Source organism: Felis catus, chromosome B3 (assembly GCF_018350175.1).
Source record: "Felis catus isolate Fca126 chromosome B3, F.catus_Fca126_mat1.0, whole genome shotgun sequence".
Lineage (NCBI taxonomy): Eukaryota > Metazoa > Chordata > Mammalia > Carnivora > Felidae > Felis > Felis catus.
Window position 1 is genome coordinate 86,626,487 of NC_058373.1, and position 23,714 is coordinate 86,650,200.

At 48.5% G+C, this 23,714-nt stretch overlaps 2 protein-coding genes across 6 annotated transcripts in view; one reads left to right on the forward strand and one right to left on the reverse strand.

Moving 5' to 3' along the window:
* Positions 1-645: 645 nt before the first annotated feature.
* FOXA1 (forkhead box A1) lies at positions 646-10,551 on the reverse strand. Of its 3 annotated transcripts, none has more exons than XM_045059834.1 (3): positions 10,057-10,551; positions 6,476-7,802; positions 646-1,469 (listed from the first exon to the last, which is right to left on the reverse strand). In XM_045059834.1, the coding sequence occupies exons 1-3, from the start codon at positions 10,126-10,128 to the stop codon at positions 1,258-1,260; spliced, it is 1,611 nt and encodes a 536-aa protein (XP_044915769.1). In that variant the 5' UTR covers positions 10,129-10,551; the 3' UTR covers positions 646-1,257. The 3 variants fall into 3 exon arrangements, with proteins under 3 accessions (XP_044915769.1, XP_044915770.1, XP_011281501.3); XM_045059835.1 differs by lacking the exon at positions 10,057-10,551 and adding an exon at positions 8,071-10,032; XM_011283199.4 differs by lacking the exon at positions 646-1,469 and having other exon boundaries at positions 2,480-7,802; positions 10,057-10,538.
* A 223-nt stretch (positions 10,552-10,774) lies between these two features.
* The window catches only part of TTC6 (tetratricopeptide repeat domain 6), a 220,311-nt gene continuing 207,371 nt past the window's right edge, over positions 10,775-23,714 (forward strand). Inside the window, exon 1 of one of the 3 annotated variants that reach the window (XM_045059830.1) lies at positions 10,775-11,171. The gene's annotated coding sequence lies outside the window, so the exon portion shown is untranslated. The remainder of the gene's footprint in view (positions 11,172-23,714) is intronic. The other 2 variants (XM_045059826.1, XM_045059825.1) reach the window with 2 other exon arrangements.

Sequence of the window (23,714 nt, forward strand, 5' to 3'; positions counted from 1 at the left end):
CACCTTTTCCAAAAACTTGTTGCACGAAGTTAATTAAGTTTACTTTCAGTGCCCTTAACGTGAACTTCCCTCACCTCCATTCGCATCCCGCGCCCCCCTCCGCCAACCCTCCCTCCTCTGAACTCCGGCCCAAGGGTCAGCGACTGGAGCTGTTCCGTTCCCTTCCCGGTCCCCACCCCTCCCCCCGCTACCCCCCACAAAGGATCCGGGTTATCCGCCCCATTAATATATTAGCCAGGCATAACACAAAGGAAGCGCGTGTCGGCAGAAGGCAGTGTGACTCCGGGGAGAGGTGAGGAAACCTGGACGTTGCCCTGCGCCGCAACACGGCTGGTTGCAGTTTGAGCTGATGAATCGGCCTCCACCCAGGCGAAAGCGGTGAAAGACGCGGCGGGAGTTGGCGCTCCGGCTAAGCAGACGTTGGGTTAGGCGCTTGTGGCTGGGCTATGGGAGTGAAGAAGCGCAAGGCTCCCAGGTGGGACCCAGAGCTAGGGGAACGTTCCAAAAATGCATCTGCCGACTGGATCGCGCAAAGAAACCCAGCTCTCTAAGAGTGTAGCACTAAATGGGAGCCTCCTACCTCCCTCGTGCATAATGGGTCCTTAAAGTTAAATATATAAACGAAACAAACCACCACGAAACCCCTTACAGTTCTCATTATATTGGTTGTGTTTTAAAATACGAGCTCTTTGGTGTGAAAGAAAGGGAAAAAACAACAACAACTGACCTAGGACATGATTAGACAAGCAAAGGAGTAACTAAAATTTCATGGGAGAGAGGAAAGAAACTAAAGAGATTTCCGGTTGAATGCATTGTTCCCTATTTCGAAGTAGTCCTTTGGGGGGTATTTCCAGGTTGTTTTTCTGGGTTTCAGGGATTTTTTTTAAAAAAAGACCGTGATGTAATCTTGAGGAGAGAAATATAAAGTCAACCAAGGGAAACCTCACACTTAGAACTGGGAGTCAGGCCTGCCTTAGTACTGGCTGCTCTGAACTTGATCTTGATGGGCCTTGACCAGCATCCCACCTGGATTCGGAAGTCCCTAAGCACCTATTTCATTTAAGCCTTTTCCTTCCCAGATTTTGAGGGAGAATATTCTGCTTTTATACTTTACATTGAGTAGAACATATAGAAGTGGCATCTAGAAAGAAGGTGGCTTCTCACTTTCTTGGGCTACAGAGGAGAGCTTGTGCTTACCATGAACTCTGCTTTTTTTGCTCTGTAGTCATAGCTGACATAATTGGAGAAATGAAGAAGTTAGAGAAAGGTAGCAAGTGAGGATTTCCCTCTTGTCAGGTTTTTAAAAAAATGTTTATAGTAAGAAAATGTATGCATTGTGCACGTGAAAATCGAAATGCATGGGTGTTCTCCAACTCCACATTGCTTGCCAGAATGATGCCTGGAGTCGAGGGTGGTGAGGGTTGCAGTCTGCAGGGTCCAAGGTTCAGTGAACCCAGCTAGACTGGGAGCTAAAAGAGAGACACCAATGAAACCATTATGGCCTTAAATGTAACTATTTGGGAGAAAAAAAACCAGAACGTTTAATCTGTTAAATGTTATTTGGATACACCAAATAGGATCAGTGGTAGAAAATAAAACTTGCAGAAATGGCTGCTGTAAAAAACAACACACCTTATATCTCCCCAAATAGATTCTATTTCTAGATGGAAAGGTTGTAGAATCTTCCAACTTGTTTCATTTTATTACACTCTTACTCTCATGAGTTTCTATTGATGTTAATGATTCCTTGTATTTGAGAAAATCTTATTTCTAAATTTCTGCATAATTTATTGACCTATTTTGTCCAAGGTAGTTTACAAATAGTCAACTTTTTGCACATAATTATCTCGAACTAATTAGACATTATCTTAACTCCATTTAGTTGCAAAACACATTTTACTACAATTCAAATAAGCGATTAAGGTTTAATTTTTGAAAATAAAATATTTCTACAAATTTATTAAACATCTATTAAATAATTTAAGCAATTTTATCTTTTCAATGAGTATTTCCTCTTGACATATTGAAGTATCACATTAAAATACATTATAGCTAAATGTTCTACATTATTACTGCTAAATCAACAGAAAACCAATTGATCTTAAGGAAAGGTTAATTAATTTGGGCTACAGGTCTCCTACTTTGGTCTGCATTGAAAGGAATTTGAATTGATTGCAGAAGTTTTTGCAAAGAAACTGAATAAGCATTTTTGTGGAACTGAGATCAATTTTTCAAAGAGCCAAAACAAAATTTTTACATTTTATCACTCCAGGAACTCTTTTATGCTGTAGATCATTCAAATCTGTTAGACTCCTGAGAAAAACAATGTTTTTTTGTATGCTTTCAGTGAAATCAGTTGAGTATTCTAGGCTTCAGAAAATGAAAACAGAAGTTAAGAACTTTAATAGGATTGTTTGTTTAATCCCTCCTCCCTTAATAATTCTCACCAGCTTATTCTGCTATGAAGAGTTCAAGAAGGGACAATGGAAATTACATTTTATTTGTGACGTACACACTGTAATAGCCATCAAGCAGAAACAGACCGAGCTGCCTTCTACTTGGGAACACTTCTAAGTTGTGTAGTTTCTGGTGAGCTTTTCTTCTTCCCTATCTGTGTTTAGTTGTCTTCTTCTCTTTATATCAATTTAAAAAATGCGTCAGTCCCGGAACCAGGTGAAAGTTACATGTAAAGTTCTCTTCCCCTGGACTCCACTCACTCCCAAAACAGTTTTGTTTTTTTCTAAAAGTGCTCAGTGGTGGCGTCGTCACTGCATCGGAGGGCCTCGGCAGCTTTGCTCTAGGGTCTGTAGGAAGGGTTTTGTTTTTTGGGTTTTTTTTCTTCTCACTCCCTCCCGCCCCATCCGGAGACCCCTCCCCCACCACGAGGGAAATTCCTAAATAAAGCGAGCCCGGTGGCCCGCGGCTGAGCGGTCAGCATCCCCTTTCCGGCCCTCATCTACGGGAGCGTCCGAGGTGAAGAGAAATACAGAAACTCGACGACGAAAAGGGGGGCGGGCGGGGGTCACGAGAAGGTGCCGCGCTCGAGGAGGGTCCCGGCACTCCCTCGGAACCACAGATGTTTTCCTCCTGGCCCTGGGGCGCGGCGCCCCAGCCCCGGGCGTTCCGGCGTTTGTGTGTCCGGGTTTCCGAGGAAGGGATTACGCAGCGGGAGCAGCCGCGGCAACGCGGGCGTTGGGCCACAGTAGCGGTAAAGCGACGCCTGGCCTTCTTTGTTGACTTTTAGGTCTCGGGCTCAACAGAAGATTTATTCGCTAGGAGGGGAAAATGCCCAAACAATGAAGAACTAACTGCACTTGTCACCCCGAGATGCTTGCGGGCCTGCTCTGTCCCTCTTCCCCGGCAACCGGCTGCCTTTGCCCCAAACGGCGCACAACCTAACGCGCGGGGCGCAGATCACCTCGGCCAGACGTTGCAGAGCGCGCGCAAGGTGCCCGGGGAGGGGGGAGGGGGCGGTTTACTGCCCAGAGGTGGCGGAAAATCGCCTGAGAACCCCACGAGACCAGCTCCCCGAGATCCACCGTGCTAGCTTCTCAGGCACATTTCCAAAGTAGCCTCTGTGGTCAGCCAACGGCGCCTCGCCCCCCGCAAGCCTAGAAAAAGTCTTTGCCAAGTAACAGAGAGCTAAGGCCGACTTAAGCCCAGAGGGTGAAGCAAAACATTGATATTGCTAATTTGTTACAGAGAGGAAGGGAACATCACCGAGGGGTAGACGATTTAGATTCAGCGCGGCTGGTAAAATTCCTAGGCCCAAACTCACGCCCTCATATCACATTTGGAATTCGAATTTACCAACTTTTGTTTACCTGCTATATAAATATAAGTAACTATTGAGATTGAAAGCTTTTTCCTCTCTTTGGGACTTTAATGTCCTCCCGAGAGGCCTCTAAATTAGGTTTTGAAATTATTCAAACCAGTTATTTCTCTCTCCTCCTTTCATTAGCTGAAGTGTGTGTCGGGGGGGAGGGCTTGGATTTCTGGATTTTTCTCAAGTGCTACACGCCACCCCTTCTCTCATCTGGGGAGGCAATTACGCGATAATTAAGGGACTCACACAGCTCTTTTTATCTTGTCCGCAGTGTGGAGTGGGGCGATCAAAGTAAAGGCTGTCCAAGTTCAAGCCTTGGCGAGGATGGAGTTCATACACAGGGGCTCAGGCAGGCTAGCCTCTGCTTGGGCTGGTGTTGTTATTGTTGATGTCAATCCGAACAAGACTTACAAAGAAATAGGTGGACTGGAAAGTGAGCCTACTATCAAAGGAGATTAATGATTTTGTGATCTCAAGCAACTGTAGGGGTGTGAAGTTGCATTTAAAAGCTTCTTAGAAGGCAAACAAATCAGCTTTAAATTCTCAGGAATGATATTTTTAGAAACCGTATTTTTAGAAGTATCTTCACAAAATACAAAATAGCAGCTACCCTGAAATGTCCTGATGGCACAAAGCTTCCCCTGCAGGAGTGAATTAACTTGCCTCCCCTTCACCCCCTCCAAAGCAACCATGATGGTTGAGTTTTGTTTCTCTTTTAATGGAAAAAAAAAAAAAAGAGAGAGAGAGTTCAGGATTCTTTGTTGTGGACAACTTAATTTTATCAGCCACATATGATATTTTACTCTCCTAGAATACTTCTCAGATAAGGGAAAATTATACATTGAGGAAGGGGGCCCAGTAGTTATATTAATGAATTTGATTTCATTGTGGACAGGCTCAAAGGAAACATAGAAGGCTTAAGCTCATCTCAAAAACTGAAGTAAACATTACCGGGAATAAACAATCTTAAAAATCTCAATTATTGGGATATCACATCAATTTATCTACCCACTTTTATTGCATTACTGTAACTGCTTTTTACTAGCCTCAGGTTCATGTAATAAACATAAACAAAACAATTTTGTTTTAGATCATTTTCCTTTTTGCCATTTATATTCAGTGCCGGACTTTGCAAAATATCATAATCAGAATTCCTATTTTGGACTTAATTAAGGAAAATAACAGAAATACTTTTTTTTGTTAACATTTGATTTATTTAAAGTCCTTAACTGCAAATGATCAAGAACATATTCCACGGCTTAAAATTTATCATTTTTGTTATTTAAATCAAAATATTTTAATTACAATCACATTGATAAAATTAACATTTTTAATTTGTAATTTTAACCATCATTTAAAGTAATTTCAACTATAAAGAAAAAAAAAAGGAATAAACCATGCAATAAATTAACATTGAGAAAGCAAAGAAGAAGAATGAAACCCGTCTGGCTATACTAACACCATGTCCAGCTGTGAAAAGTGCATTAACACTGAATGAAACAAGCACATGATGGCAATAATTAAAATGACCACAATCAATTGGATTTTGGGATCTTGGACCAAATTTTGAAATACCACTCCCTATATCTTATCTCTCCTCCAACATTGTAATATTCCCTTTTTCCTGGAAAAAAATATTATTTAAATGGTATAGATACAGAGAAGCTAATTTTATACATGTTCTGTGACCTCCGAATGACATGACAATGGCACTCTGCAAAGCAAGGAGCAGAGTTATTGAGGATTGCAATTCTTGAGGAATTGATTCCCAGGGCTATATGTGGGTAGAGAGGACAAGGGAGAGGGGTGTCTTTGTAACTTCTTGGTCAGGCAACTCTTGAAAATGTAGCATGTATAACACCTACATATTACTTCTATATGTTATGCAAATATATGGAGGATGTCTACATATCTGAGCATGTGCATAAATAAGTTCGTACATAATATATATGTTTTCCATATCTGAATGTATCAGAAATGTAAGCTGAATAACAAATGGCTCTGATGTTTATAATCAGTTTATGTTTTGCTGCATAACAGCAGTATTGTCCTTCAAATACTTTTAATAGTCCCTAGTGTCTACTTGTTTCTTCACTCTTTCAGTTCTTATGGTTAAGAGTATTGCCATAGACCTGTAAACTTGCGGAGAGGTCAGGTGGTGGAAGGGGGGGAAGCACAAACAAATATTTTACAAGTTTGACCATCTTTCTTCTTCTTCTTCTTCTTTTTTTAAATAAACCCTGCACAGACTGGAATGTGTCTGGAGGGGAAAGAGGGAAGGGACAGGAATAAGGAAATAGGAAGATTTTATATATACATTTGTGGATCGTTAAACTTGGCAGGAAAAAATTTTTTGTTGGTTTGGGATGGGTTTTCTTTGTAATAATATACACAAGGCATTTTGAATACAATAACAAAGTAACAGTCCTTTGCACTGGGGAAAAGATTGTGCACACACACACACACAAAAAAAATGAAATAAAAATAGTTGGGATTTTATTATGCTGTTGTCGGCTCGATATGTGTGGTTTGTTTGCTGTTGATTTTCTCTCTGTGTGTCTCTCTCTCTTGCTACCAGCATGGCCATGCCAGACAAACCCCCAGTCCCAGGGAGCTAGGAAGTGTTTAGGACGGGTCTGGAATACACACCTTGGTAGTACGCTGGCTCCAGGGCTGAGGGCTCGATGGGGCTCCTGGTGGCCACCGAGGCGCTGCCGAGCGGCAGGCTGGCGGGCAACGCAGCGCCATAGGGCGAGTACTGTAGTGCCTGCTCGTACGCCTTGAAGTCCAGCTTGTGCTGCTGCTCCGAGGAGGACATGAGGTTGTTGATGGAAAAGGGGTGGTTGAAGGAGTAGTGGGGGTCCCCTTTCAGGTGCAGCTGGGACTCGTGGGGTGCCAGGCCATGCGCCGGGTGGGAGGGAGGCACAGAAACCAGTGCCCCTGGCCCAGAGCTGATCGGGGGTGCCGCCGAGGAGGCTGGAGTCTTCAACTCCGAGGCGCCCCCTGTCGCTGTCGCCCCGCTGTGGTCCAGAGTCTGGGGGCTGGCAGCCGGCCCGGGGGCCGGCGCGCCCTCTAGCTGGCCCGCCTTACCGTGCACGCCCCGATGAAGGGGAGAATTGGCACTGGGGTTGGCGGCGCTCGAGGGGTCCTTGCGGCTCTCCGGGCCGCCCTTGGCGCCGCCGCCGCCGCCGCCGCCGCCGCCGCCTCCGCTCCCGCTTCCGCCCCCGGCCCCTGGCTGCTTCTCACACTTGAAGCGCTTCTGTCGGCGCAAGTAACAACCGTTCTCAAACATGTTGCCGGAGTCCGGGTGCAGCGTCCAGTAGGAGCCTTTGCCTGGCTTGTCCGGGGATCGCGCCACTTTGACGAAGCAGTCGTTGAAGGACAGCGAGTGCCGGATGGAGTTCTGCCAACGTTGCTGGTTCTGCCGGTAATAAGGGAAGAGGTCCATGATCCACTGGTAGATCTCGCTTAGCGTGAGCATCTTGCTGGGCGCCTGCTGGATGGCCATGGTGATGAGCGAGATGTACGAGTAGGGCGGCTTGGCGTGCGGGTAGCTGCGCTTGAAAGTCTTGGCATCGCCGCCGCCACTCGCTCGGCTGCGGCCCAGGTTGGACGGCGCGTACGCCATGGGGCTCATGCACGGGTTCATGGCAGCGGCGTAGGGGCTCAGGCCGTTCATGGAGGCCGCGGGCTGCGCGCCCATGGCGCCCATGCCGCCGGGGCTCAGCGTTGTCCCCATGGCCGTCACGCCCGCAGCCGTCATGCTGTTCATGGCGCCCGCGGAGCCTCCTGGCATGCCAGCCACCGCGCCCGGACTCAGGCCGGCGCCCAGGCCCGGGTTTGCGTAGGACATGTTGAACGAAGCTGGGGTCATGTTGCCGCTGGTGGTCATGGTGTTCATGGTCATGTAGGTGTTCATGGAGTTCATAGAGCCCAGGCCCGAGTTCATGTTGCTGACGGGGACCGAGGAGTAGGCCTGGAGCAGAGATAGCAAGTGAAGAGGCCCCAAAGGGCGGGGTTAGTGGTGGGCGCGGGCGGCCGATCCTCCCGGGGCAAACCCGGAGATTTTCAGAGAGCATTTCTGCAAAGCATAGGACCCCCCACCCGGGGCAAACCGTCAGGCGCCCTCCCTAGAAAGAGCAAAAAAATGTCTTGCGCGGCAGGGGAAAAATCCTATCGCGGCAGGCATGAAAGAGAAGCGCTCACAGAAAATATGTCCCCAGGAAGATGTGTAATCGCCTTACATGCCAGGCCCAGGGGCCGGCTTCTGGGGTCCCTCCATCGCCTACCCCATCCACGCCAGTTGGTATCCCAGTCTCCACCCCAGGCCGGCCTCAGCAAAGCCCTTTTGGTTAAAAGGAGTTTTAACCAAACTAGAGAAAAAAGGCGGTGCAGCCTGGGGGTGTGCAACAGAAACACCAGCTCTGTGCCTATCTTGCCTAAGCCTGAGCTGACCGAGGAGCACTCTGTTGTACGGGGTGGCTGTTAATTAAACTCTCCCTGATAGGACTATTCATGGCCGTATGACCCATCCATTTCTCAACAACTGGCTTTATACACCCTTAGCATTTTTTTTTTCCCAAATGGTGACTTTGTTATAATATTTACGAGTAGTGTTTCCCATCTACTTGTAGCAACTGTAATATTAAAAGGGAAAGAAACTCAATAAGTTTGGAGAAAAATTAAAAATAGATCTACAAGAAGAGAAGGGGCAGGGAGGGGTGATTAATAATATCAATGCACTACACTTAACTTTGGCATGACTTCACATGTACATCTCTTTAAGACATTCAAAAACTTGCATCAATTTCGTTATCTATTTTCAGCCCCATAACATTTAAAAATTTTGGTGACACAGTTTGTTGGTATAATCTATTTTGTTTCACATACTGTTATGTTGCTGCGGATCATTTCAAAGACTGGCTTTAAAATCTCACTTTAAATTTCTAAATCAAAGTCGACTTACTTTATCTTAATGCTATTCTGTTTCCCAATTCTCAGCTTTAACCTATAAGGAAGCTCTTTCCACAGGGGACTTCATTGACTAGTGGGTCAAGATGACTGCATTGAATTAAACCCGAGGAAGAATTCTGAGCTCATTTTTAAGCCAACAGGAGGAGAAAATCCTTATCAACAGCAATTTGGGAATGCACTATATATGTTAACAGTATACAGTCAGAAACATAAAAACTTCTGATAATTTAATAAAAATAATATAAATTTTTTCATCAGCAAATACAATTCCATTTGATAACATAAAATCTGTACAGATTTAACACTCTGCTATGGTATGCAAATAAACTCAAGCTCAGTTTGTAAATATAAAAATATACAAATCTAAATAAAACAATTACCATAAAAATATTTCCTGATTCTACATTTTTCTGTCCATGTCTTAAAGTATTTTTTACTTTCGTTTTTTTTTTTCTTTTTTCTTTTCTTCTCCCCAAGATTATTCCAAGGCAATATCATTAAGTGTTTTTAACAATGGTGAACTTTTGGGGGTTAATCGCCAGCTGTTTCCAGGGAAATATTTCTAGTAGATGGTGGTCCTGCCTGTACCTGGTTTTCCTCACAATCCCTTTGTGCACATTGTAAAATAAACCACATGAACGTGCCACCAAGGGGACAATGAAGAGAAACAGGTTCCCGGTTCGCCGTGCTGGAGGAAAAGTCAGTTCGCACCAGCGCCACCCAGCGGTACTACGGTAGAATGAGCACACTTCTCCCCAAACAGGGCTTTTAAAGAAGTTTCATAAAATTTCGGAATCGTTTCATTATTAAGACGCTCAACTTAACGGCGGCGCCCTTTCATCTGAAGACATCTTCGAATTCAACCATGGGAGGAAGAGGTCGCCCTGCAGACAAGCTCTGTCTTTCCTAAAGTTACCTCCAACTCGTGCCGGCGCCCGCCCGCCAACCCGTGGCTCCCCGGGCCTGGTTCCGGCTCTCGCTCTCCGCAAAGAGGCAAGTGCTTTCCAGAGAGGGTGCTTTAAAAGCCCACAGTTTCCTAAAACCTTCTGGCCCGCTCCAAGCGCCGAGATCCAGCCTCCCTCGCGGGGCAGCGGATCCGGCTCCAAGGCCCGACCAAGGCCTGGTCGGGATCACATCGGGGGGTGGGCAGGCAGCGATGGCACGGAGAAGGCGCCCACAGCCCGCCAGCCGCCCACCTTGCCGGGCGTCCCCCTGCACCGGCTTCGGGAGCGTCCCGCCTGCCGCCCGCCTCTCACCTCCTGTGTGTCCGCGTAGTAGCTGTTCCAGTCGCTGCTCTCATGCCCTTCCATCTTCACAGTCCCTAACATCCTGGAGCCACCCTGCCCGATGCAACCATCCAGCCCTGTGCGAAGCGACGGGGCAGCCGCGCGGCGCAGGGCGGGGGGCGGAGAGCCGAGCAGCTGCAGTCACCCGAACGCCCGCGCCAGCCCAACGCCACCCTAGCAAGGAGGAAGCCAGGCGCTGCGGGGCGCGGCGTGCGCGGCGGAGGCGGCGCGGCGGGCGGGGGCAGGCGGCGGCCGCGGAGCGCGGCGCCCGGGAGCGCCTCCGCGGGAAGTGAGCGGGTGGCCTCTGCGAGACGAGTGCAGTTGAGCTGATGTGGATCTTACGTCGCTCGAGTGCCCACCTCCTCGTCCTCTCCCCATTTGTCCGCCGCACAAAGACGCTCGCACCTACAAAGCCCGAGGTGCACCTGCGAGGCGACCGCCCGCCAGTCCAGCCGCCGCGCCTCCCGCCCAGCGGCGCTGCCACTGCGCGCCCCCTGCGCCCCCGCCCGCCGAGCCCCCTCCCTCAAACCCGGCCCTCACTTTGTTTGCAAAGCAGCGTAATTGGTTTAAGCCCGGAGGCTGGGGGAAGAGGGAAATGGGGTTGGGGGGGGTAACCCCCTTTGAAAGAGGAAAAAAGAAAAATAGGCGGGGCCGGGCAGGCTAACGAGGGTTCTGGATAGGAACCGCGCAGCCGGAGAAAGGCTGGGGGCGGTGGCTTTGGAGCCCCGGCTCGCAGGGCAGTGCCAGCTAAATGACCCCAGGGTCCCTCCCCAGGGGGACCCACCGCCTTCCAGGGGCCGCCGGCTGCAGCCCCGTCCCGCGCCCCTCTTGCTCTTCTGCCCGCTTCCAGCCCCCACCGTCCTGATTACTGACCCAAAGTTCAACCCTGGGAGACTGGAGAATACAGACCAACCCCTTCCCCTGATTTCAGGCTTGCAAAAGGAGAAAGCCCCACTTTTGCCCCTTCACTAGAAACTCGGCCATCTGAGTTTCTCAACCTAGCCGAGTGACGTTAGGCCTATCTGGGCTCCTGGCTAGCAGAGTGGAGACGCTGCCACGAAACCCGTACCTGCGGCTAAGAGCAGGTGAGTCACAGCACCGTTTTATATCTTTATGACATAACTTTTTTTTTTTTCCGCCTCGGTCCGCTCTACTTCCCTTGTCATCTGTAGCGATCATAAAGAGGAAGAAACTGAGAACAGATGTCTGTGTGATAGGGCAGGCGCATCCGAGTCGGGCCGTCCTCCTTTGCCCAGCTCCTCCTCCTCCTGCCCCCCTTCTGCAAACCCCGGGGACTGAGCTGAGGCGACCGTCTGGTTTCTGATAGGGAAAGGTCAGGGGGAGGGGACATCTCCCTAAATGCGCGCGTTAACTGGGAGAGCATGAACCGAGGTGCCGGAATGCATCCGCTCCGTAAGGGAGGTGCCAGGCTTGAAGCCAGGGATGGCGTGCGGCGGTCCCTGGTCCCATCCCAGACCCAGAGGGGCCAGGCTAGCGCCCTGGGCGCTTGCGTGGTTCCTAATGGGTCTTGGACATTGGCGGGAAGTTTTCCCCCAAGCAAAGCCTCTTGGTCCTATAAGGTCCTGGATAGTGGATTGCCCACAAGTCCTGGGGAGAAGGACCAACTGATACGCACTGAGTTGGTGATAGGCTGTGGGATGGTGCGTGTATTTCTGAGTATATGACTGTGCCTATGTGTGAGCTTCTTACTGAGTGTGATCATGTCTGTTTCTAAGTGTGTGGGGTGACCACGTGTGTGCTGTACCCTAGGTAGAACCCACTAGTTTTCTTGAAGTGACAACAAAATTAAATCTTTCTAAAATGACTTAAGAATCTGCAAAATATTCTTGTTTGGCAAAGTTTTAAGCATGTTATTAATCTCATATTAAGAAATGTGTTTTAACTTGTCTTTCAGATACCTTTCTCCCCTTGTACTTTGTTCTTTCAAATCTTTCTTCCTTGAAATCTGGCAACAGAATTACGTTAAATCCTTGAACCAAACAAATCTCTTAAATCAGCAGGGGAGCACGAGAGGGTGAAGATGTGCAGTTAAGGAAATAAAAAAGATAAAAGCATCGGATTACAATTCCTTTTTTAACAAAAGGGGGGGTGTCACATTGTAAGGAATGGAATGAGAGTGAAATTAAATCCACCTGGAACTCAGAGCAGGCGCCTTCTCCAACTGCAGCCTGCCCCTGTGGCTGCAAGTGCCACCATCAGTTTGTGTAAATGTATCTGTAAATGTGTGGATCTGCACAGCCTTCTCAGAGCCACCGCCAGAAACTAATTCTTTTGTGCAAAGTTCTCATCAGCAGCAGGACCTTGGTTTCATTTGTAAAGTACACGGATGCTTAGCTTCCTGGGCCTGATGGGTGTGTGTGTGTGGGGTGTGGGGGGGGGTGGACTTTCAGTGCTAATGGAGCTTCCTTGTTCCTTCCCACAGTGATCCTCCAACGCCCTCTTGGCTCTTCAACAAAATCGAGCATGACTAGGGTATTTTCTATGGGTAGTAACAACCTAGTAATAGCTTTGGTACACAAAAAGCTGGTGCTTTAAGAAGTGGGGGTGGGGCGCTGTTGTTTTATGGGGGGGTCAATTAAAAAATCAAATATTCTTCCTCTTTTAGCCCACTTTCTAAACCTACCAGAGCTCATCTTTAAAAAGAAAAAAAAAAAGTCGAGGAAAAAAAGCCTATAGCAGGATGTCCAAAGCAAAGTTTTTACAGGGCTTCTTCAAAGCCCAAGACTGGTGGTGTAGAGTGGGCTCTGACAACTGTAGAGCACTGATCCACCTTTAGAGTTCCTGGGTCGCCGCTGGAGGAATTACCCGGCTCACAGCAGCTCCTGTTATGTTGGGAGGGGAGGGGCGAGGAGGGGCGGGGAAGGGGGGGGGCGCTGAATCCTCCTGCAGGCGCCCCCGGAGAGCAGAGCCAGGGGAGTCTGGAACTCCGCACTCCTCCCTTAGCCTGAGATTTTAGTTCATAGAGCTGACTGCCTGCGGCCAAGAAGGAGGCTGGGTTAGCTCCCAGCCTTTCTTCATCTCAGTGGCGATATTCCAACACACCTAACAAATTTAGGAAGTGAAGTTCTAGGGTACTCAGATGCCAGCCAGTCATTTCCCAGAGTTTTAAAAGCGAATCGTCAGGGCCATGCCGGGTCTTTGATTTAGAAAATAAACAACAAACAAACAAATAAAATAAAGCTGCAGTCTCAGGATTGCTGGCCGGTAGGTAGCCAGGTGCCATGCCTGGTTGCTGTAGTCTACTCGTCACAAAACCTCGTCTCCCAAATAGGCCCTGTCTTTACGCTTTGCAGGAGGCTGTGCTGTGCTTTCCTCGGGAGGCTGGGTGGACTCGAGGGCAGCCACGTGGCGGCTGCTGGGGCGTCTCGGGCGGATCCCGCTCGGCTAGGATGGGTGTGCGCCAGCTAAGTGCAGCCCAGGGGAAGGCAAGCTCCTCAGTCGGTGTGAGCCGCAGCGGTCCGTAAGGTGGTGCGACGACCGTCCAGGTGGCCTGGGGCTGAGGAAGCGGCCCCGCCCTTCCCGAAAGATGCGCCTTCTGCGCCTTTGGGGTCCGCTCCCAGCGCAGTCCCGGCTGTGGCGGCGGGCGGTACGACATTCACCCGCCAAACTCGGCTACCCTCGCTTCCCTTTCCCAGTATTACCTGGCTGGGATCTCCTTCCTCAGATCTTCACCAGGGCTGGGAGAAGCAGGGGGTGACGACGGCGAGAGACGGCTCGCCCCTCAGGCCTTGGGCCCAGCCCTCTGTCAGTGGCTGCGCCGGGGTCCTTCCCATTTAGCCAGACTGCGGGGTGCGCAGGGAGCGGTGGCGGCGGGCCTCTGTGGTGCTCTGTGGAGCCTTCCGAGGACTTCCCTCTGGGGGTCTCCCTAGTCTGTCCCCTATCTCCACCGACCTTCTTCCCCACAGCGGGCTGTGGCCGGGTCTCGACCGACGTGGGCCCAGCCGCCCTCGGTGCAGGGTGGTCCGACCTCCTTCTCCGCACACCCCCACCTGCCACCCAGATTAGAAGTTTACAGCCTTCGCCTGCGGGGCAGAATCAGATGCTAGGAAACTGAGACCAGCTGTCTTTCACGTGGTTCAAAGCAGACCTGCACTGGGACTCGGGTCCGTTTAGGACTGAGGGTGGCCTGGGACGCCGAAAGCAAACTGTTTGCACTTGCGTGTGACTGGCCTTTGCGAACCGAGGTGTGTGTCCGAGCCGGCAAAGGGGCCCGGGCGCCGCAGAGAGCGGCCCCCAGCGCTGGCCTTCAGCCTCTAGCCCACGACTCGGGAGGCGCCGCAGCCCCAGACTTTGGGGCGCACTGCGCCCAGGGGGCCAGGAGAGGAGAAACGTCGAGCTCCCGTTCTTTCACGGCCTTTCTTCTTTTCCTTTACTTTTCTTTGTTTTCTCTTATCTTCTTTCCTCTGCCTTTCCTTCGATCGTTACGTTATTAATCAGGAAATTGATTCACAACTCCCACGGCGTCCGACCCTAAGGAGGTAGGGGCCCTGGGACCACCTTACCAGCCTTGTCTGGCAGTTTCGGGTGGAGAAATCTCAGGTTCCGGGCCGCGCCCTGGCCCAATGTTTGTACTGAAGAAAAAAAAAATTCTAGTGTAATATTTTAATCCCAATTCTTTATCTCTGGGTTTGTCCTTTCCCTTACTGCTCCTGGAGCCGCCGCCGGGTTTCTGAGCGGCCTGGGGCTCAGGCCTGGCTGGCCCGCAGCCGGATGTCGGAGCCGGAGCTGTTCCCTACCCGGCCTTGCCCTCGGGCGACAAAACCGTCCTTCTGGCCTTGAGCTAGCGTCGCCTTGCCAAAATCAACTAGCATTTTCATGTATTCAAATGAGAAAGGTTGGGAAGGGCTACCTGCTCTCTTGGGCAATCCCTAGCCTTGGAAGGAAGGAATAAGCGTCCTATGGGTACCTGCAGAGAACTGGAAACTTCCCTTCCTCGACGCCCGAGTAGCCGACGTGGCGCCCCCGCCCAGGCTGGGTCCCCAGGCTGTCGCGCATCTCTAGGCAGCTGTGTTCCCCAAGTTACCAACCGTCATCTCCAGCGAGAGGAAGTGCCCGGTCCCAGCTAGCCTCTCCTCACCCCTGTGCACCTCTTCCGCTCTGTCTCTGCTCAGTGCCGCCCATACTTTCCTCTGGCTACTTAAAAACTGCTAGGGTTGGGGTCCTAGAAGGACTGGGAAGTGCACACTTCAGGCATTGAGTTGGAAAATTAGGGGGGATGTGACAAAGTTTAGGTCTGACAGCAGAGAGGGAAGAGAGTGGTTGGGGGCCCTACTGTGTGCCACCGACTAGATGGAGTGCTTTGAGATCCGGGCATTTGCCCCATCTGCTGCCCCAGGTGTGTAAGAGCTGGGAGCCTGAAAGCCTGAGAATTGACTCCACCCCACCGGCAGAAGCTGGCCCTAATGGGGAGCCAGTGGGGGAGACCAAGAGCCTCAGAAAACTCTAGAATGTTATCTCTCTCCTGGAGGCTGCCAGCTTAAACCTAAATCCTTCCCTAAGGTGGAAGAATATTTAGCTTCTCAGTCCCTTAACTCCACCCCCCAACCTACCCATCCTCCCCCACCCAACACACACACACACACACACACACACACACACACACACACACACACATCCAGGAGCTTTCCCACGGCCCCTCACTTGGCCCTGGTGGTTTAACTTTGGCTATTCAAATGTGATTGGCCTCAAATTTACATAGTTTTTTTTTTTTTAACAGATGCTTTTGTAACAATCATATAAATCATATCCTACACATGGGGCAAAAAAAAAAAAAAAAGGTAAAAATGCATTCTAGCCAGGCTTTTTTCATCATATGGTCTTCCTCATCACCCCCCCCCCAAGTTTAAAATTGTGGATTGGACTGACAAAAAGACTAATTTATTGGCATGGCTAGAGGAAGATTGCATTCATTATTTAAAACTAAAATTCGACTGAAAGACATTGTTGAGTGGCTGCTTCTGGACTTCCAGCAGCTATTCCAGAGGTAACATCAGAAGAATCAAAAGCAGTGCATTTGTTTGAAGTTGCTTTTCCTTGTCCTATGGGCCACAGAGTAAAACTCACCTTGTCGTGAGTTTGTTTCTAAACAGAAACACTGGGAAGAGGCCTCCTTGTCAGCTTTCTCTTTTGCTGGGATACCAGCAAGATTTGCAGTAACTTTGACAACTTCCTGAATGCAGCTATCCTGGTTGTCTACTTTAAATGGATCTAAGTAAGGAAATGAGGCTGCCAGCACTGGGCTTTACCTGTGGTGGTAAGTCAAGCCTAGCTTCCGGGGATGTGTGGTGAGGACGTTGCAGACCTTCCCAACCAGCTGAGCTCTGCTCTCCTTAGGTCCACATCTTTTTAAAAAAATTTTTTTTCAACGTTTATTTATTTTTGGGACAGAGAGAGACAGAGCATGAACGGGGGAGGGGCAGAGAGAGAGGGAGACACAGAATCGGAAACTGGCTCCAGGCTCTGAGCCATCAGCCCAGAGCCTGACGCGGGGCTCGAACTCCCGTACCGCGAGATCGTGACCTGGCTGAAGTCGGACGCTTAACCGACTGCGCCACCCAGGCGCCCCATAGGTCCACATCTTAATCTACATTCCTACCAAGGTTGTATCATTCTGAACAACATATTCCATTTGTGTCATTTTCATTTTTTTTTATCTCCCCCCTGGACTAGAAGATTTCTGGGGGTGGGGTCCACAGTCCCCACTGCCAAAGCAGAGCCTGGAGCATAGTAGACTTTCAATAAAGATTTGTTGACTCAATCAATAAACTGCCCCAATCCAGATGCTGGCCAGGCTGGCATCTGGTGAGAAAAGATGCTGGAGCCTAGAAACCTTATCCACTGAACTCCAAAGTCTCCAATTGAGAGAGGACCTTAGGGAATCCTCTTAGCTGGGGCGGGTGGCGGGGCGTGGGGAGGATGGTTATTTAACAAATGGACTGACAGACTTACAGGGAAATGGATGGACAAATGCTTCTGGCAGAAAGGCAGGGGTCTCAGAGCCCTGGAATCCCTGGGCTTCCAGACCAACTGGGCATGGCTCTCATCCTGGCATCCATGCTTGATATTAACCCAAATCGTCAGGGTGACATGATCAAATTGGAATGCCCCCACCTCATTGGTTTCTGGAATTAAGCAGCATGGGCACTACCACCCACCCCCACACTCACGTGCTTGCCTATCCAGGGCGTTCAACGTGCGACCAAAGGCAAATATTTCACTTTTCCCTCGTTGTGAAAAGGCAGCAGCCGAGCCTTTCCATAGCAGATATTGATTAAAAGTTAAAGAACCCCATCAACTTTCCATCAAGCAAAATGTTTCTCTCAGGGCTGTAGAGGAAACGTCCGTGTTTGAATAATATGTTTAAATTGGCAAGCAAACGAAGCGGAGCCCATGCACTGGGAAGGAAAAGCCTTGCAGCAGGGCTCTCTGTTAGTCCGGGGCGGTGTGCCCGCCTAAAAGCGTGTGGCGCGCTGCGTTCCCACCCTGGCGCTGGAGGGCGCCTGGGGAGCAGGCGGTGGTTAGGTCGGCGGGGTCTGCGCGTCGAGAGTGACTGACATGATCCTTCCGGGTGCCCGGCACTCTGTGGGCCTTGGCGGTGGCAGCGTGAGTGAAATTATCAAGCATTTACCCGAAGTGCCTCCCTGTCTTTAGGATCCAAAGCGTTTTATTCCACACGCTTTCTCTGTGTGATGTCATGATTTTCTTAAAGGTCCACTAAACCTCTCAAAATCTGCTGTGTTGTTGCAAGGTATTAACTGGAGGCCTCTCGTGTCAACTTCTCCTCCTGAAGTTTTATTTGCCATGAGAGCATGCGTGGGAATCCTTGAGAGAGGAAGCCCATTTGCCTCCTTTTCTGGGCTCCTGTCACTACCTGGAAACTACCTGGCAGGCGATACCGCAGCTGCATCTGGAGTCCTTGATGTGCAGCCCCCCTTCCCCTAACCCGTGCTGGGTGGTGTGGGGCTAAGCCCTGGCTGGGATGCTACCTGGGATCTGTGCCCCAAACTCCTTTCAGACCACACTTTCTTTCCATGGCCGCACCCCACCGGACCCAGGTTCCTGACTACTGCGAAAGGGGCTCAGAAGTCAGGTGGAGCCCCACTGGCCTTGGAGACTTAGGGCGCTAGCAGATCCAAAGTAGGTTTCTCTTTCAACGCTTTCGATGATGAAGTCTGTGGCGTAGATCCCACTCTCCTCACCCGACTCGTCTCCTGCTGCCAAAATACCTTCTATTGTGAATCTCTAGACTCCTCTGACCTCCTCATGACCCTCCTCTCACACCCTGCCAAGAGAAGTGGTTTCAATAAATAAAGCACAGTGGTCGGGTTGAAGGTCAGTTTACACTGGGGCAGAAGCTTCTAAACCTCCTGCAGGTGCTGGAATGGGAATAAACCAGACCATCATCCTAAGAGATGAGAGGATATGAGGAGATATGAACCGGGTCTCAGAGTGGGTAGCGGTGCATTGTCAGGAGCTTGGCCCTGATCCAGTCGTGAATTCGTGGTCCAACCATTTGAACTTGAGCTTCTGGGGAACCCGGTCAGATCCTTCCGGCCTCAGGTTCCCCTTTTTCCAAAAGAGTAGCTTGGACTGAGGAGGGTTCTGGCAGACGTCAATTGTATGAAGGAAGTCTGGAGTGGCTGGCACAGCAGTCAAGCCTGATGCCTCCCACACCCTCACCCCGGGGGAGAGGGGCAGTGATGGGACCAGTACCGGTGTGAACCCAGGAAGGGAACTGTTCTGGTGAAGGGGGTGGGGGGCTGCTTAGCTCTGGGAGTAGCAAAGCATCCCTCTAGGTGAGGGGCGGATAATGCTGGGAGAACAAGCTAGGAAGAAGAGTTCCCTCCCTTTTGCTCTGGTTTTGTGGTCTATGTTTCATGGTAACTTTTGGGCAAAAGCCTCTCCCTTTTTCACTTCCCAGCATCTCCAAAGACGATAACCGGCAGGGGAGAGAGCAGCGTCTTCCAATTCCCAAGCCCAGGCAAAGCCTCCTAGGGTAGGAGGCTGTACAGTGCTGTGCACACTCCTCTGGACAGGGCTGGTCTCTGAGACTGTCTCTCATCACCTAAGTAAGCTCCAGCTTAGCTTGTGTGACCGATGGGATCAGTAGGGTTTGTGTTTAAGAGCAGGGGATTTGGAATGAGATCTGGATTCTATTCCGTACTCTGCCAGAGACTTGCTCTCTCTGAGCCTTTGTTTTCTCAACTGTTAAATGGGCATATAAAATGGGTAGTACCTACCTCATTCCAGTTGAGCACAGAGTAGGTGTGCTAAATTGTAACAATACAAAGAGCCTTTGCAGAGCTCTGGGAGTCTTGGCGGTGGCTCTGGATGCTGAACACGTAGTGGCAAGTAATGCGGCCCTGCAATCTAGGCACCCTCCCTCCTCCCTCCTCCAGGTCTTTTGCTGGTAGTCACCAGCCCAGCTCCCCGGATGTTGTGGTCCCTCTTGGCTACAGTTGGTGGAGAGTGGGAGGGAACTTCCTTGGCGGGCTTCGTCTCTTGTTCCATGGCGACCCTGCCTAGAATCCTTTCTCAAATCTCCCTGACGTGACCTTCGGGACGCTCTCTGGGGAGTCAGGGATGGCAGAGGTCAGGCTGCAGAAGCCAGTCTGTGACTCTCCCGAGTCTCTGAGAGGGTAGACCTGCCTATAGCAAGCTCAGTCAAGACCTGGGGCTTGGACCCAGGAAACGTCCCTGTCGGAGAGGTGAAGGGAGTGAGTCTGGGCTTTTGGGAGGCCATTCCACCCTCAGCACCTGAATTTGGGGAGCTTGGAGGTAAGAAAGCAGGACTTTGATTCACCCAGACACTTTCTTCTTTCTCCCTTGGACGCTTTGTCCTTCGTGTCCCTTGGACACACCCTTCTTTCTCTCTTTTCTGCTTCCTCTCTCAAGGACAGAGTTAGAAGAAACCACTCAGGACCCATTTGGAAGAGTATCACCTAGAACATTTTCTAAAATCCTCAAAACCCAAGACAATATTACCGTAAGGAAACTTTTGTTGATATCTTTTAGAATTATTTGACATAACTGTCTTAATAAAAGGGACTTCCTGGGAGTCCACCTGAAATGAAGCAAACACGCTGGGCTTATGATGGGTCCTTCAAATATTAAAGATGCTGAATATTACCGTGCATGTGCAAGAAAACCTAGCGGGGTGACAAGGCTTCATTAAGAACAAAACAGTGTTGTATATGAAAAGACCAAATCACAAAAGACTTTCACCAGATATAGATCCATTTGCTGAAATGAAGATTCAGGAGTTGATTCATTCCTCCTGCTCAGGGGTCTTGGAAGAGCTGGAGTTTGGGGGGTGGATCCCTGGGGCTTATATGAACAGCAACCCACATTTCAGACAGGGCTTGGGTGGGTTAAGAAGGTCCTGTACAAGATTCTAATGAGTTTTTGAATTCTGTTTCATTTAGTAATCAGAACTAGGTGGATAAAATAAATTATTTCCTTCACCGAAGAACAGAAAAATAGCACATCTTCAAAGCTTATTAAGTTTTTTGGCCTGGTACCGGGAGAGGTGCATTCAGAAGTGGGCTGGTACACAGAAATCTCAGGCTTTGAGCAATTTCTGGCTAAATGCAGCTTCTGTTTTTACAGCTTACTTAAGGAGAGCTGTTAGTTTTTCTAAGCATAAACCAGGCATTGGTTCTCTAAGCTCAATGTTTAGGCTACAAAGCACATCCAACAGTCTTACATACCTACCTTTAGAAAAGGAATGGTTTTGACCTCAAACTCAGCAAACTCTCTAGTGCATTACCATACTTGAAGAACACCTAAGCAAAGCCCTTTGGAAGTGTAAAGGGTAATTGGAATGCTAAATACCAGCCACTGTGTCCTAGCAAAAGAAATCCTTAATTCTCAGCCAGGTACACCTGCTTTGGACCAGGCTTATTAGTGTTATTTGTATCTTTTCTTTTCAAATGGATAGTTTCACTCACAGAGTTTTCTTGCTGCTCAGTGCTTGCTATTTTTATCTTACCTTAAAAACCCTGAGATCAGGCCTGGCGCCAGACTTTTGAGACACCACAGGGAAGGGTGGTGGCTGACTTCCCACAGGCCCTTTCTGAACTCCATGAGCTCAGATGTCAGAATCATGGCAGAGTTTAGGGTCTGGAGGGAGGCCTAGCATATGTTGAGTAGATCACCAAGGGTAAAGTAGGATGAGCAGGGTGTGAGGAGAAGGCTGGGGGTAAGCAATGCCAAGGGAAGACCTTAGGACAAGGGAAAGCTGTCTCGCTGCATTAGTGTCTGTGGATTAAAGCAGTACAGGCAACTTTGGGTAATAGACTTTGTTGGTTATTCTCTGTTTTTCTCCCAAGCTCTCTCTTCTACTCTATCCCCTGCCTTTGTTTTCTGCACATGTCATCCAGTTTTCCTTGTCTTTGGGCTTCTGATTGGGTTTGGTCAATGTGGGAGCAATGGTGCAGGAATGATGGGCATCTAGCAAATGACATCCAGCAAAATGGCAACAGAAATCTGAGTGATACTATTCTCTCAGTTCCATGCAGGAACTCTATGACTAACCTGGTAATTTGATTGGCAAAAATTGCATACTGTTATTTTTTTTTTACATTTGTTTATTTTTGAGAGACAGAGAGAGACAGAGCACAAGTGGAGTAGGGGCAGAGAGAGAATGAAACACAGAATCTGAAGCAGGTTCCAGGCTCTGAGCTGTCAGAACAGAGCCCGACGTGGGGCTCGAACTCACAAACCGTGAGATAATGACCTGAGTCAAAGTTGGATGTTTAACCGACTGAGCCACCCAGGTGCCCTTGCATACTGTTATTTTGATTTACACTTCTGAATGTAAATTACTATTGAATTACTACCGAAGTTGAGTATTTTCATATTTCTATTAGCCACAAGTATGTCTTCTTTTAGGAACTGCCTTTCCACACCTCTATTAGCCAGTTTAAAATTTTGAGTACTTTTCTATTTCTCATAAGAAGAATATTGATCCATTGTCATAAATATTATGAGTTTTTCACCAGGTTTTCATTTGCATTATAATTTTGTTTAATATCTTTATTTTTTATTAAAAATTTTTAAAGTTTATTTATTTATTTTGAGAGAAAGAGTGAGCAGGGGAAGGACAGAGGGAGAGGGAGAGAGAGAATCCCAAGCAGGCTCTGCACTGTCAGTACAGAGCCAGATGGGGGGCTGAAACTCACAGACCATGAAATCATGACCTGAGCCAAAAACCAAGAGTTGGACACTTTACCAACTGAGCCACCCAGGCATCCCTAATTTTATGTTCAATGCATAGATGCTTTAAAAAATCTACCAATATTTTAATTAGAGTTTTTACCTTTTATGGTTTAATGCTTGTAAGTCTTATGTACACCTGCTATTCTTACATATAACAAAATCTTGCATCCAATTGGAATTTATTTTGATACATAATACAAAGTCAAGATATAATTTTAATTATTAATTTTCCAAAAAGACTTTTGGGCAGGCCCTAATTATGAGGAAACTTGAATTATCTTTGGAGAACTTTGTTTGGAATTTATTCTGTGAGGATACTTTGGAAGTATAGAAGCTGAATTTTTGGATCATCCTTTGCTTGCTATGCAGTGAGTCCAATAGGAGGCTCCAAAAGCAGATGACAAGAGGACTGATAGGGTGGTGGTTTGAGAGTGACAAAAACTAGATGAAATCATAGTGTTTCTTTTTTTCTTTTCTTTCCTTAATGTTTATTTATTTTTGAGAGAGAGAGAGAGAGAGAGAGAGAGAGAGAGAAGTAAGAAGGGGCAGAGAGAGAGGAAGACACAGAATCTGAAGCAGGCTCCAGCCTCTGAGCTGTCAGCATGGAGCCCGATGTGGGGCTTGAACTCATGAACAGTGAAATCATGACTTCAGCTGAAGTCAAATGCTCAACCGACTGAGCCACCCAGGCGCCCCTGAAATTATAGTGTTTCAATGATTGTTTAAGTAATTTTATGCTACTCTTTGAGTCTAATGCCCTTTTCTAGAAGATAGGACCCAAAGTATTAACATTTTCATATGGAGGCATTACAATATCAACAATAAATTTGAAATGCCTTTAGATCAGTAACTATTATTCCTTCTCCTCCTCTTCTTCCTTTCTCTTTCCATTCCTCCTTCCTCCCCCATTCTTCTTTCCTCCCTTCCTCCCTCCCTTCCTCTCCTCTCCCCTTCCTTCCTTCCTTCCTTCCTTCCTTCCTTCCTTCCTTCCTTCCTTCCATCCTTCCTTCCTTCCTTCTTCCCTCCCTCTCCTTTCTTTCTTTCTTTCTTTCTTTCTTTCTTTCTTTCTTTCTTTCTTTCTTTCTTTCTGTCCTTCCTTCCTTCCTTCCTTCCTTCCTTCCTTCCTTCCTTCCTTCCTTCCTTCCTTCCTTCCTTGAATAGAGTTCCTAGCACAGAACTGATTACTAGCTATGGGACCCAAGGCAAATCCTTAATCTCTCTGAACATCAGTACCTTATCTATAAAATGAAGCTAATAGCATCCAGCTCATGGATTGTATTATCCTATAACATGGATATCTGAATGGTTAGCTACCATTGTGTATTATAAAAAGTATTAATGAACAATATTTATTTCCATTCATTCATTTAAATTGCTTCCTGACCGTA